This window comes from Cynara cardunculus (assembly GCF_001531365.2).
Source record: "Cynara cardunculus var. scolymus isolate 2C chromosome LG 1, CcrdV1, whole genome shotgun sequence".
Classification (NCBI taxonomy): domain Eukaryota; kingdom Viridiplantae; phylum Streptophyta; class Magnoliopsida; order Asterales; family Asteraceae; genus Cynara; species Cynara cardunculus.
The window spans coordinates 16,908,929-16,922,288 of NC_037528.1; the positions used below are offsets into that span (position 1 = coordinate 16,908,929).

The 13,360-nt window shown below is 34.4% G+C and overlaps 2 protein-coding genes across 5 annotated transcripts; one reads left to right on the forward strand and one right to left on the reverse strand.

The window, feature by feature from the left end:
- Window positions 1-428: 428 nt before the first annotated feature.
- On the forward strand, window positions 429-5,134 carry LOC112507330 (uncharacterized RNA-binding protein C17H9.04c). Of its 4 annotated transcripts, XM_025111894.1 has the most exons (8): window positions 429-721; window positions 3,098-3,159; window positions 3,228-3,501; window positions 3,593-3,623; window positions 3,862-3,935; window positions 4,023-4,231; window positions 4,574-4,654; window positions 4,820-5,134. In XM_025111894.1, exons 1-8 carry the CDS (start codon window positions 611-613, stop codon window positions 4,866-4,868), a joined length of 891 nt encoding a protein of 296 aa, XP_024967662.1. In that variant the 5' UTR covers window positions 429-610; the 3' UTR covers window positions 4,869-5,134. The 4 variants fall into 4 exon arrangements, with proteins under 4 accessions (XP_024967662.1, XP_024967645.1, XP_024967653.1 ...); XM_025111877.1 differs by having other exon boundaries at window positions 3,098-3,501; XM_025111885.1 differs by having other exon boundaries at window positions 3,133-3,501.
- Window positions 5,135-11,517: 6,383 nt separating this feature from the next.
- On the reverse strand, window positions 11,518-12,912 carry LOC112502523 (protein WUSCHEL-like). Its single transcript, XM_025106474.1, has 3 exons — window positions 12,429-12,912; window positions 12,259-12,344; window positions 11,518-11,877 (listed from the first exon to the last, which is right to left on the reverse strand). Exons 1-3 carry the CDS (start codon window positions 12,910-12,912, stop codon window positions 11,518-11,520), a joined length of 930 nt encoding a protein of 309 aa, XP_024962242.1.
- Between the last annotated feature and the right edge of the window lie 448 nt (window positions 12,913-13,360).

Genomic DNA, 13,360 nt, shown 5'->3' on the forward strand with positions numbered 1-13,360 from the left:
CATCTTAAGACACACATTGAAAAACGCCATAACTTGTAAGGTTTAAGACTGACCTCACCACCATGCGACCCACACCACACCTTACGCCATTTAAAACTTTTATCACACCCACCCGACCCTACTTTAAGTGGAATATATGGGATTTGTTTGATTTGGTTATAAATTCACACCATTGCCATAGAGGTATTTGGAATTATCTATGTTCAAATTTACATATAATAAGACTTTAGGGACCATATTAGCCAGATCCATAACTTCAGGGACTGTAATATCCAACTCGATAACATTAGGGATTAGAGAAGATAACTCAATAAAACTAGGGACCATAGTAGCCAACTTGATAAACTATGGTGGTCAAAGTAAGCGTTTCCAGAACCCATCATCACTAAAACGAATCCCCGTCCCCTTCAAAACCCCTGTCTTTGCGCCGACGATCAATGCTCGAAACCTGAAACCTTCACCGGCGAAAACTTCCAGTTCCTCCTCGAGTAGCTCCGGAGACAGATTATACAAGTATATACACACAGGTAGACTTGTTAGAAGAAAGGAATGGGAGGAGGCGAAGGAAAAGAAGGAGATTGGGAGTGCGGTGGATGTGGAAACAGAAACTATGCCTTCAGATCGTTCTGTAACCGGTGTAAGCAGCCTCGATTGCTCGTTGATACCAAAACTCCTGCCGATTCTAAGTGGCTTCCTCGGATTGGCGATTGGATCTGCACTGGTACATTTCTTTCACGATTTTTTCGAGTGGGTTGTTTTTCTGATGAGTTTGGTTTGTGTATTTTTAGTTAGGAAGAGTATGTGTATGAAATTGAAGGTTATAAACGGATGCTTAATCACGATGCTGGATTATCAAAATTATATTAGTGTAAAGCTTGTTCATAGTGGTTGCAAGTTTGAAAAATGATTTGCTTATGATGATGATGGTGGTGGGAAAAAGTTAGGGGATGTGGAAATTTCGAATGTGGCAAGTAATAAGTCAATCAATTTGTGCCTAGATTCTATATCTTAAGTTAGGACTCAGAAACATGTGGATGGAACATGGCAATAAGACTAGGAAGAAAAAGCGACTCAAATTGTGTTCTTTCTTTATTCCTTAGCCGCATGTCACATAGTTTATCTGCATAAAGCTAGGTAACCTCCTATATCAAAGTACCCTCTCTATTCTTATAAGAAATATTCTTTCGATTTGTGGTACTTTTCAACGGTGTATGGGATCTTGTACTAGTTTGTCAGTTATAACCCACATATGGTACAAGTAAACTTTAATTTAGTTATCGGTCTTTCACAAAAAGTTAGGAATCACCACACGAATTTTTATTTTATTAGATGACTTGTTTGTGTATTCAAAATTGATACACATCTCCTTCTATGGCATTGTGGACCATGGATCGCTATGTCAACATTAAGTATAAATTTCAGTTCACTCGATGCAGTAGAATGCTTGGGATCAATTGTTGATGCTACTAGTCTACTATTCAATTCCTACTGGTTTGTCCTCCTACCGGCGATTAGCAATTGTGGTCATATAGTCATATTTCAGAAGTCAAAGGTTATCCTGATTCACACTCTTAGAGCTGTATCCCCACCCTCTTAAGGACTTATTCCTTCATTCCTTGTATGGGGCTTTGTGTTCTGAATCTCCAGTTGAAGGTTGATCGTATAACCATGATTCCTGGAGACTAGTTCATTTGTTTCTGTTTTTATTTAAACCTTTTTGTTGTTTTTTGTTTTTGTGATTTTGTCATGTATATTTTAATTAACAAACACATCATTTAACCATTGTGAATGGTTAAACCCAGGACATGAAGATGATGTTGTGTAATTTGCACCCTGCACTGCATGGTAGATAGGAGTAATAAGAAAATTGCATGTCCAACCTGTTGAGGTTGATGCATATTTTATATCATTTTAGTAATTAGGATAAGAATAAGTGGTTAACAGAAATAATTTGTGTTCAAAAGTGTGATAATTGGTAGGCCTGTGACCTTATGTGGATTTACCAGTGTTCACAGTCCCAGTTGATTAAAAGATACACTTGCCCCATGCTTAACTATGGTTGTAGGAGCAATCTTTAATTTGGTTTAATGCACTTCCAATGCCTCTAAAAGCCATACATACATGGAGACTGTTGTATCAACTCAGTCACTGGACCCTGTGTAGTGAATGTTCACTTTAGACTGAGCAACAGTGGAAAATTTTCCACTGTTTTCAAATGGATCCTACTTACTCATTAGTCTTTACTATTTAATGAGAGTAATATGTGAATGTGTAATGTTGTAAGTTGTAACTTTGTGTTCTATGGTACATGTAAACTCTATACTTCATTTTGGTAGTTTTATGTTTTGGTATGACTATTTGAGGTGGTTAAAGGTTATAACTATATGAAGTATGCCGTTTAACATAACACTGACAACCACTGAACGGTGTGCCTGAGCCTTTTGGTTGTTTGACCATGTTTTTTGAACTTTGCGTGATACTCCCTTTTTTGCGAACTCTGTGGTCAAAATGACCTTATTTTTTTATACAAAATAATGAGGCAAAATGACAATTTTAACTTTATACATCATTTTTTAGAGCGTTTGTGTTGTCAATAAAATTCAACCATATTAAACCTCCTTCACTTGATAGTAAAATTTTCTTCTGTGAATGAGTAGTTAGTGTTATAAAATCGACATGATTTATCATGTTTTCAAAATTCAAATAAAATCTGAATGAATGCAATTTTTGTTTTTTATTGGTGTAGATAATAAATATGAATCTAAACCAGCAATTTCTGTCCTTCAGATCCCAGATTGACAAGCACATTTTTAACATTATTGAGCATGTACTTCATTTATTTGGGATGGAGGGGACTTCTATTCTCATTGGTGAAATTGCAAGCAATGAACTTCTGGTTATTAATGTAGCTTGCTTGTCAAAATATATCGATTTTTTTATTTAACTTAAAAAAATGCAATCATTCAGGTTGAGTTGTTTGTGTTTTTGTGTGTGTGTTTGGTATGTGATGGGCTGGTTGGCGTGCGTAACCTTGGGTTTCTCTTTCCTCTATCTGGCTGCGTTGTGGGTTGGTGTGTGTGGCGATGGATCAAAATAGGCTGCACTAACAACAATTATGCCTCGCGAGAAAAGTGCAAAAAGTGCGGACAACCGAAGGAGGTAGCAGCTATGCCAGCACTTGCAATGCCTGGGGCTTCTCTGCAAACTCATCCACATTATTTTGCCAGGGTACAAGGACTACAGCACCAAAGGTTGAATCTGGGAGTGGGATCGCTTGGCAATGGAGCTCTTCAACAGTCCCTACCTTTGAGCTCTAATTGGCTTTTAGGAGGCCCTGATAGATTTGGAATTCAACCAGCTTCTACTTGGCCTTTGGGTGGAAATCCCACAAACACAGTTCCATATGCAAACCAAGTCAGCCAGGTTATGGTTCCAAAAGGGTGGCGCAACGGTGACTGGATCTGCACCTGTGGTTTCCATAACTATTCTTCTCGTGCACAGGTATGAAAGTTTAGATTCCTTACCAACGTAACACGTATGGCTTACTATTGCTGTTATTATCCATCTGATTTAGCTTATCTTGAATTTACAGTGCAAAAAATGCAATGCTTCCATGCCTCCAGGTAATATTATAACAACGTATTTTCTTTGACTATTTTCTTATACCAAGCCGACAGTGGATATTTAGTTAATGCAATTGAAATGGTCGGATGTGACTTACCACAGAAATGCTTTAAAGTTTAAACAATATGATGCAGCTTAATGTTGGTTGATTAGAACTTTGTGGTTTTTGTATGTTAGTGACCTCGTATCTAGCATGCATCACTTACCGCTTATTATATTTACTTATTTATCCTAAAGCTCTGGGAACGAAAAGGTTGGCATCTGAAGAACTTGTTCAAGATTGGGATAACAAACGACTGAATGCTGGGCAGGTAATGTACAACTTTATGAGACGCAATTTAAAATTTGTTTTTGCAGTTTTGGTGAGATATTTTATCCTCCAAAGTTTCAATATGCAGACAATGGGGCTGCAGCAATCATATCCAACACTTGGGCAGATATCAAGTTCCTCATATTCAGCACCTGGTCATATGGCAAGCTCTTCTGCTAATCAAACAGCTGGTCTCTATCAGTCCTATCCCAATGGCAGCTCATCAGCAATGCAACATTTGCAACTCAGCCTGCAGTTGCCTCAGATAGTGATGATGCCAACACTTCCAGGAAAAGGGTAAATTTTGACTGAAGCCCTCTTTTCTCCAAATGTCCACTTCATATGAAATTTATCATAAATCTACATGCTGAAGCATATTCATTCCTAAAATGACAGTTATGTCAGCGATTATTTCTTTGCCCAAGACAGTAGTTATAAAATTTAACCCCTTGAAGAAATGACATATGAAGTTAAAACAAAAATTAAATGTTTCAAAACTGCCCAAGTGATGAGTTTGAGGTTTTACTAATGTCTATTTAGTTGAACAAGTGATTTATATCGGATATGAAGTATGTATGCAATAATCTGGGTTTAATGTGTGCTTTCAAGAGTCGGTCTTCTAACACTTGATATGATCAGGGCAAAACAATGGCGTGATGGGGATTGGATGTGCACGAATTGTAACAATCACAACTATGCATCTCGATCCCATTGCAATAAGTAAGTATACATTTAGAATTTCATCCTTTTCTTGTGGCCAACTATTTGCTACTTAATTAAATATGCGCGAGTACGACATAAACATAATACCCCTTAACTACTTCCACTTGAAAGCATTTCAGATTAGTTTGCGAGTAATGAATGTATCACACCATATATATGCAGATGTAATACACAAAGGGAGGGGCATGTTCTTCCTGTAAGTGTTGCGTAAACAAGTAATTGGCTTCGATATGTCGAAATTTGTGGCGGCTAATTCTGCAGATTTTAGAGAAGTACTTGAAGAAAGAAAAATTGGGAAGTGGTAAGAAATGGCTTTAGTTTGATTTGTCAACATGAGTATTGTTGTATATCTCTGTATTTTCCTGAAACTCTAAAAAGAAATCGTCCTGTAATTCGTTTTCCAGAATTGCAGCATTTGACTGTTGAATGGTATTCAATCATATGATGAAATAAACTAAATGTAAAAAGTGTTATTCTTACCTGGTCTAGTTCTTAATCGGTTACGGCATAACTGGTATAGTTTTTAGCCTAAAATGTGTAACTGATATGGACCGGTATAACTGGTTTCCAAGACCTTGTCCACTTTAGTTGGTCCATTGGCCAATCGGTGAGCTTCATGTGGTATTCTTTTGAATTGGCATGCCTTAACTAGTCTTTCGTTACGGTTCTCATAATCGGTCATTTGACAAAATCTCAACTGATATCAATTTGATAAGTCGAATTGTTACAGGTTTGGGTCTTAACAGCTATCAGGCCTTCATACCCACATCTCTAGTAAATAATGATTATAACAAACAAGCAATGATGGATTTGGTAGTGTTTTTGGTTAATGTTATATATTCACGAAGGCTTGAGTTAAGGTGAGAAGTGTAAGAAGGTATTTGGACTCTTTTTATCATTTTTAATCTCAAACCAACCCATGAGTTGTGTTTTAGAAAAGAATTAATCTGGTGTTTCTTGTTAGTATTGATCCAGTGGAATTCTTCAATTAAGATTAATCGGAAGGGTGAAGATCCCTTCTTACTCTTTTTATCGGAACTCAACCCTAATTATAATTATATATATATATATATATATAATTTTATTAAATATGGTATTGTTAAACTATAGGAAATATTTTTAACAAAAGCAACTGCAAAAGTGAGTTTGTGAAGATGCCATAAAAATGCCTTCGTGGCATGTTAGTAGAAAAACCTGTGTTTTGATTTTAACTTGATTATATAACTATTCATGGACGAGACAACCTGTTTAATTTGTTCCATCTGGCCCGTTAGAAATACGGGTTTGAACAACCATTATCGAGAAAATAGACGGGTTCGGGTTTGTTCGTTAAAATTAACGGGCGAACATGGATAATGTAGAAATAAATAGGGACAGACCGGTCCAACCCGTTTATATTTTGTAATTAATATTTTTTACCATTAATTAAATTATATTAGTATATTTTCAAATTAAATTATTATTTCAAGAAGATTCGCGGCATGTCGAGCCCTGAGTATCTCCATTAAGTGATAAAAGGGTCATAGGATGAGACTCTTTGGCTAAAGAATTATGGTTCCGATCAAAACTTGGGATGTTTGAAATTGGCAGTAATATGATGGAGCCATGAAAATGTAAATAGTAATGTTATACATAAAAAACAAGAATGCATTATTGATTTTATGGAAGCCTGAATTTTGTTTTTTGTTTTTTCTTCATTTTTGTATCCATATGTCACTTTAGTTGCTTAAAATTTTAATTACAACGGTGTTTTTTCTTTACTTTTTGGTTCCATATAGATTTATAAGAGTTACACTTTTTAAGTCCGTTAGACCTTAGACAAGCCCAACCCATTTACAAGGCGGGCAATGACAAGTTGTCAAAGACGAAAAAATGGGCTTAGATTTACAATATTAGGCCCGTTGGATAAAAAAACAAGTTAGGCCCAACCCAGGTCTAGCCCACACCGAAAATGATCACCTCTCCTAAGTCTAACCAATATTATTACAAACCAATTAATTAAGATATTTAATAATGATGATGAGAGTTTGTTTCTTTTGATGATATTTATGAAAGATTATTATGGTTCGAAAGCATTATATTAGAAAATAATCAAGATATTTATGCATGAACTACTGTTTATTGATGCATATTATTTAAAATTTAATACTACAAGTAAATTATGCGTAAATACAACTTATTAAACCTCTATTTTTTTGAATTCGTGTAACTAACTGCAAATAAATATAATCAAGTACATGATAAACATCTCATTTTAAAATATAATTAGAATAGTTATTGAGTTTTTACATAATATTTTGTTATCATCCTTATAAAAATTATATTATTAAATAATAAATAAATAATTTTGTTATTAAATCTAAATTAATTTAAAATAAAATTTTGAATTAAAGAAATTAAATGAAAAACGAAAACTTTTAAATAATTAATTTAATACTAATATCAATACTTTTTCTTTTTTAAATTTATATTTCATTTAAAAATAAAAATATTATCGTTTTCTAAAAACCACATAAAACCATATTATATCAACAAAGAAAATGAATAAAATAAAAACTTTAAAATTAAGATATCTCACTGCATTACATGAATACTCTTTTAATATAAAAAATGAGTTTAATGTGATAAAACAATCCATTTTATCTTAATGCATTAAGCTAGAATTTTCTAGTCTCATGTTTCATCGAAAATTAAATATTCTACTAACAAATGTACAAATTAGCAATTATGTGTAAATTTTTTAAACATATTTAATCTATTAAGTATTATATGATAAATTTATATTCTGTATGTTATTTTAAATAATTTGTATTAAAAGATTTATCAAACAATTTTTTTAATTCAACACTTATCTAAATAAAAAGTTAAAATAGTAATTTTTGTTATTCAGACTATTTACTCATACAATAATTTATTTAAATTCAATCTCGATGTATTAATGTTTACAAGGGTGGTGTCTGATAGGTTTAAGTTTGGCTTCAAAGATTAAAAGTGTTAGGAGGTCCTAGGTTTAAATCCAAAGAAGAATAAAAATCCTTTTGTAGCCTTGGAGGTTCAAATGCGATGATTCCAAACTATCCGTAAAATAGGTGGTTATCTTGGGATTAATCGACTCACATAACAAGTTAGATATCTAGATTAATAAAAAAAATCTTATAAATGATTCGCTTACGAGTGGAAGTGGATAAATTAGTATTATTTAATTTCAGTCTTATAAAATAGTATTAATAAAATATATAGTATTATTAATAACAAGCATAGAGTTGCAGTTTGTGATTAATGATGGTGATTTGCCCCGATTCTGTGGGGAACCCGGCTCGCCCGACCCGAACGGGGATTCCCCATTAAAACGGGTTCCGGGGCCAGGACCGGGGATTCCGATAGACTCAAACTGCGGCCGGGCTAGGGCCGAGAGATGTTACTTAAACAGGGACCGGGGATCTTCGGTAGACTCAAACTAACGAATATTTTTCATGGGGTTTGGCAGGGTTTGACCGGGGACGGGATATTAAGTAAAAAACAAACACCCCGTAAATTTGTAACTTCTCGTTTTGACCGTAAAGATCATATCAACCTCATAATCCTTATGATCATGTTTCACTTGGGATTTTGAGACAATCAATTTCATGGTTTCATGGACGTATTAAAACATGTAAAATACATAGTATAATATTGCTAGCTAGCATCCATGTTAGAATCTGTACACGTACAAAAATATGTTTACGTGCATAGTATTGAAAGACTGAAACATATGATCCTTGTTCAAGATGCTAATATGATTTAAAACATATAAAATACATAGCATACATATATATCTCCATTGTTAAAAGTTACAAGTCTCATGAAAACTCGTCTCTTAATATTAGTCTGGCATCTGATCATGCATTAATACCTACACACATCACACTACATGTACTAAAGTAAACGGCTAACCATTACACATGACATCGACATCAACATCAACGACACCAAGAATTGATCCACTTTTGCTTAACCAACTTCAATATGGTTGTGTCATTCCTACAATGTCATGATAGTCTTGCACGGTCGTGCCAAATGTTTCATAAATTTCACAAGATTGTGTCAAAATCGTTATGGCTGAGTCAATTCCCTTTTAAACTCTGCACGACCATGTTAAAACTAAAGCACACCCTACACGACCTTGCAAAATTATGATTCCAGGTTTCGGTTTTCAAATGGTCACCATCAAAACTCCAAATCACTCAAATATTACACTTACATCTAACTTATATATGCATTTAAGCACACAAAACGATATTGATAAAAACATATGACTTCTGATTTCTTCTCTATTTTCCAAAAATAATGTAATATCATCATTATTACTAAATAAACAGTATTTCGACCTCAGATCCTACTCTGTAACATATTAATCCTTTGTATCACAGGCCATGCTTTAAATCTTACCTTAATTAACCATACTATTTGTACTTCCTAACTTGTCCTTGTGTTGTCTTTTACTTCAAGAACTCACTCAGAATCTCACCAAGAACTCCAATAAATGGTTGTCTTGCTTTTGGTTTCTTTGCAAAGCAATACAGAAAATTTTAGCCTTTTGATTTCCTGACGAAATGCAATGATGATGTGATTTAGCGACGACATGTTTCAGCAAGAAGCTATTATCGTTTCTGATGATAGATTGACTTTTAGTGACGACATACGTTGTTGCTAAACCCCTATTTCCTACGGTGACATCTTTATCCAACGGGTTTGAATTATTTTTGAGCCGAGTCCTCCACATCTTCCAATTAATGGCGCTTAGGTGCTATAACTCAAATTTTCATATGTTACTACATATAGTCCCTCCAATTGATTGCCACATATTACCCATTTTTTGGGTATTATATTACTATTTACCATCTTTTTTTAAAAGTATATAATATGTTTTATATACGACAAATGCAACAAAATAAACTTACGCACCCTCCTCACCATTGGTGAAATTTGAACATCTGACTTCCTATGAGACAAAGGCTCATATATCATTTATCATCTTATCGTAAGTGTTGGTTGTTAAACAAACTCTCTGCAAGAGAAGTTTGACATGCGTACGTGCATGCGTGTGTGTGTGGGGTTTATTTAACATATTGCGTATATGGGAAAGTCTTTTTATTCTCACACCTAGTGTTAATAGAATGTAAAACAAAGTTTGTTAATAATTGCTCTACAATAAATTTGGTGTTATAGGACGTTTAAATTGTCTAAACGTTGTAATAGAATATTTTATTGAACTTAAGTTTATAGGATCAAACTATAAAACATAATATTAGCTATTTTATAGGACAATTTTAAGAAAAGTTCTAAAAATAAACTCATCTTTTACAAGGCATTTGTGTTTATATGACACTTTTTTTAAATAGTGTTGTATAAAATAGTTAATACGACATTTATTTTCAAAACATCCTAAAAACTTCTTAATAATACGCCTAAAAGTCTCCTACAAACCTATTGTAACACTTTTATAAATGACACTTTTTGGTTTTTATAACTATAAAATGTTTTTTTAAGACGCTTTTATATTTTAGACGTTTTATAATATCAATTTAGTCGTTGCGAAGAAATTGACAAGTAAGGTATACGGTACGTAATTAATTTGTATAAAACGTCTTTAACTAATAAGACGTTGATTGGTGTATCGTTTACCCTTTTAATTCCAAAATAAACAAGGGTAATTAGTTCAATACGTTATAATTTTGCCCTTCAAGTTGACCATCTCCAATTAATTAAACTTAAAATCATGATAAATGTTATAATTAGTAACTCATAATTTGGGCCTTATAACCTCACAAATCTCATAATATTCATTTGTGACGGTAACTCCCACTCTACTTAAATTCCAGACATTCTCGTCATACCTATCAAACATCCTTTGTTTATCGACAATCTATGATTCATCTAAAATGTTACACGGTATATATACGTATACGTAAAAACCCTGATACTACTTGTAACGTTCCAACCCTAAAGCAACATGTTAATCCAATGACTTCCATTGTGTACAAATCAACTTAGCATATTATATGGAAGGCCCAAAATTAGAATTTATAAGAGCTCAAAAATCACATTTTCATCCTTTTTGTAATGAACTAGAAAGTTCTTTTGATCAGTTGGATTATATATCATTGATTTTCAAGCTACCCCCATTACAATGTTCGCATAAATCTTTGAAGAGGTACGCAGATACAACAGATTGTAGATCGTTCGAGATTTTGAAGATCTTCACCTCTCGAATCACAATCCCATCAACCGCGTTCTCCATCCGAATGATCTCACATCAGTAGCACAATATATTGGTTCGATGTGGTGTATCATGTCTTCAATTATATATATTATGGACATCTTAATTAATCGCATAAACATTATATATGTTCATAAGGTTTTCTTTGACAATTACATCTTCAACTTATTTTTATAAAGAACCGGTAGGATAAAAGTTTGTTACTCAATATCTTTGATTAATCATCATGTAGGTCGGTTGGGTTGGTTTCGTGAGACCATTTTTTATACTTGAAACTTCACAGCAAAAACACTGTGAAAGTTATCTTCACAGTGTTTTGCTGTGAAGTTTCAAGTGTAGAAAAGTACTCTCAGGTGTCTCACGAAAACAGGTCGGTCTTAGGTGATCTCAAGTCACATGTAAGTTGTTAAAGGTATATATCAAATCAAATGGTGAATTGATATGGACGGTGTTAAAGACGAAACATATGCAATATAATTAAAGGGTTAACATCCATATAGAAATTAATCGGAAATCAGTCATAAGTAGGACATGATATTTGCTACTACTTAATTACATAATTACCTAATTAATTGATATTGATAATATATGTAATATATAATCAGTTATAATATCCATATGAGTTAAGACTGAGCTCAAGGGAAGCCCGGCCATCGGAGCGGTACCAGTTTCCTCCGGTATAGTAACCTCCATCCGATGACAAATCTGCCGACTTCATGCTGAAGAAATCATGGTGGGTACCGCCATGAATTGGAAACAAAGGAAGTGTTTCAATCTGTGTTGAAGTCTCTCCTTCTTCTTGTTCTTCGTCTTGATTATGGTTCTCTAAGATGTCGTATGTTGTTGGCTTGATTGTGTCAAAGAAAGAACATGAATCGACACCAACCCGTGATCTTGATCCGAAATTCCGGCCAACTCCTCCGGTGGCCATACTCTCTTCCGGCGGTGATATTGAACACTCCTACGTACAATAATAAAAAAAACATATAAAATTACTACTTATATGTGTATGTGTATATATATATAGACTCGGTTTAAATACCAATTTTGATAAAAATGCAAGCGATTTTTTGTGTGTGTCAATGATGGGATTTGTTATTACTTATTTCGGTATATTCGAATTTTTTGTTCATTTATACAATACACTTTGTTTGATTATTTTAAAAAAATAACAAATAGAAGCATTCAAACCCTAATTATCACTCAAAATAGTGTTCACATCCCCCATGAAATTCTGATGAACATCTTTTCTGGGAGAATTTTGGAATTATTTAAGTATATAAATATCAAATGAAGTGTGTGTATGTGTATGTGTATGCGTGTGTGTGGTGTTTTTATATACCCTGAAGCTCTTCTCCATGGCAACAGATCCATAGCCACACCCAACAGCCATCACTCCTTGCGAAGAAGAAGAAGAAGAACCAACCCCTGCAAATTAAGTTTATATGCATAAAGTAAGAACACACACATATAAAGCTAGCTAGATGGTGAAATTTTGATCAGTATACGTACCAATGTGATGTGTGGTGTAGAGCTTGTGTTGGTGGCTATAGACGTGTGGTGGTTCTTGATGGTGATAGTGGGGGTGGTGAGATTGAATTTGCATAGCAGCAGCGGTGGGTAGATGGTGGTTGATATGCTGGTGAGTATGATCAGAGAAGGGAGATGGGAGGAGGGTGGTGGTGGAGGACGGTGGTGGTGGAGCAGGAGTGAACCGTTTCTTTTGCCTTTCACGAGCTTTATGGTTCTGAAACCAATAAAACACATTCTTGCCTTCAATCTTGCCGTACTGTCTGAGTTGAGCAGCGATTCTCTGGATCTGATCAGCCGTTGGTGATCTGATCCCATTGTTGTAGTAAAGTTCTTTCAGAATTCTGATCTGATCACTTGTGGGCGTCCACCTCGTACTGCTTTGCCTGCATACATAACTGCTACTGTTTTTGTTCCCTAAATCTTGAATGTCTGTTTGTTGTTGTTGTTGTTGTTGAGTTTCCATGGTGTTCTTCATGAATCAAAACAACAACATCAAAAGAAAACAGATTGAAACAAAACCCTAATCACAAAACACCCAGAAGTACACAGATTGATCTTTAGTTCTAGTTTGCATGAAGAAGATGGTGGAACTGCAGCTGCTTATATAAGCAGTAATTAAGAAAGATGGAGGATGCACATGGAAGACACACCACACAAACACAGTGTGTGTGTGTGAGAGAGAGAGAGAGAGATGATATCTGGAAGAGAAGGATTGAAGTTGACAGAGTGATGTTAAGAAAAGGGGTAAGGGACAAAAGAGGGACTAGGAAAAAGGTTGATATACACAAGGGCTTTGCTTGGGTGAAAAGCCATTTGTGAGCAGTCACTTATTTCATTACTTTATATAGGGCTCTATCCCTTGAGCTCATTATCTCAAATCCATATTAACATAATGTACACCTTCTCATGCA

Excerpts from the sequence above, each read along its gene's own strand:
- LOC112507330 (XM_025111877.1), top strand. The coding sequence starts at position 550 with ATGGGAGGAGGCGAAGGAAAAGAAGGAGATTGGGAGTGCGGTGGATGT. Across the intron at positions 3,624-3,861 it reads CAATGCTTCCATGCCTCCAG|CTCTGGGAACGAAAAGGTTG; the intron begins GTAATATTATAA and ends TTTATCCTAAAG. Across the intron at positions 4,232-4,573 it reads CCAACACTTCCAGGAAAAGG|GGCAAAACAATGGCGTGATG; the intron begins GTAAATTTTGAC and ends TGATATGATCAG.
- LOC112502523 (XM_025106474.1), bottom strand. The coding sequence starts at position 12,912 with ATGGAAACTCAACAACAACAACAACAACAAACAGACATTCAAGATTTA. Across the intron at positions 12,345-12,428 it reads CTACACCACACATCACATTG|GGGTTGGTTCTTCTTCTTCT; the intron begins GTACGTATACTG and ends CTTAATTTGCAG. Across the intron at positions 11,878-12,258 it reads CCATGGAGAAGAGCTTCAGG|GAGTGTTCAATATCACCGCC; the intron begins GTATATAAAAAC and ends TATTGTACGTAG.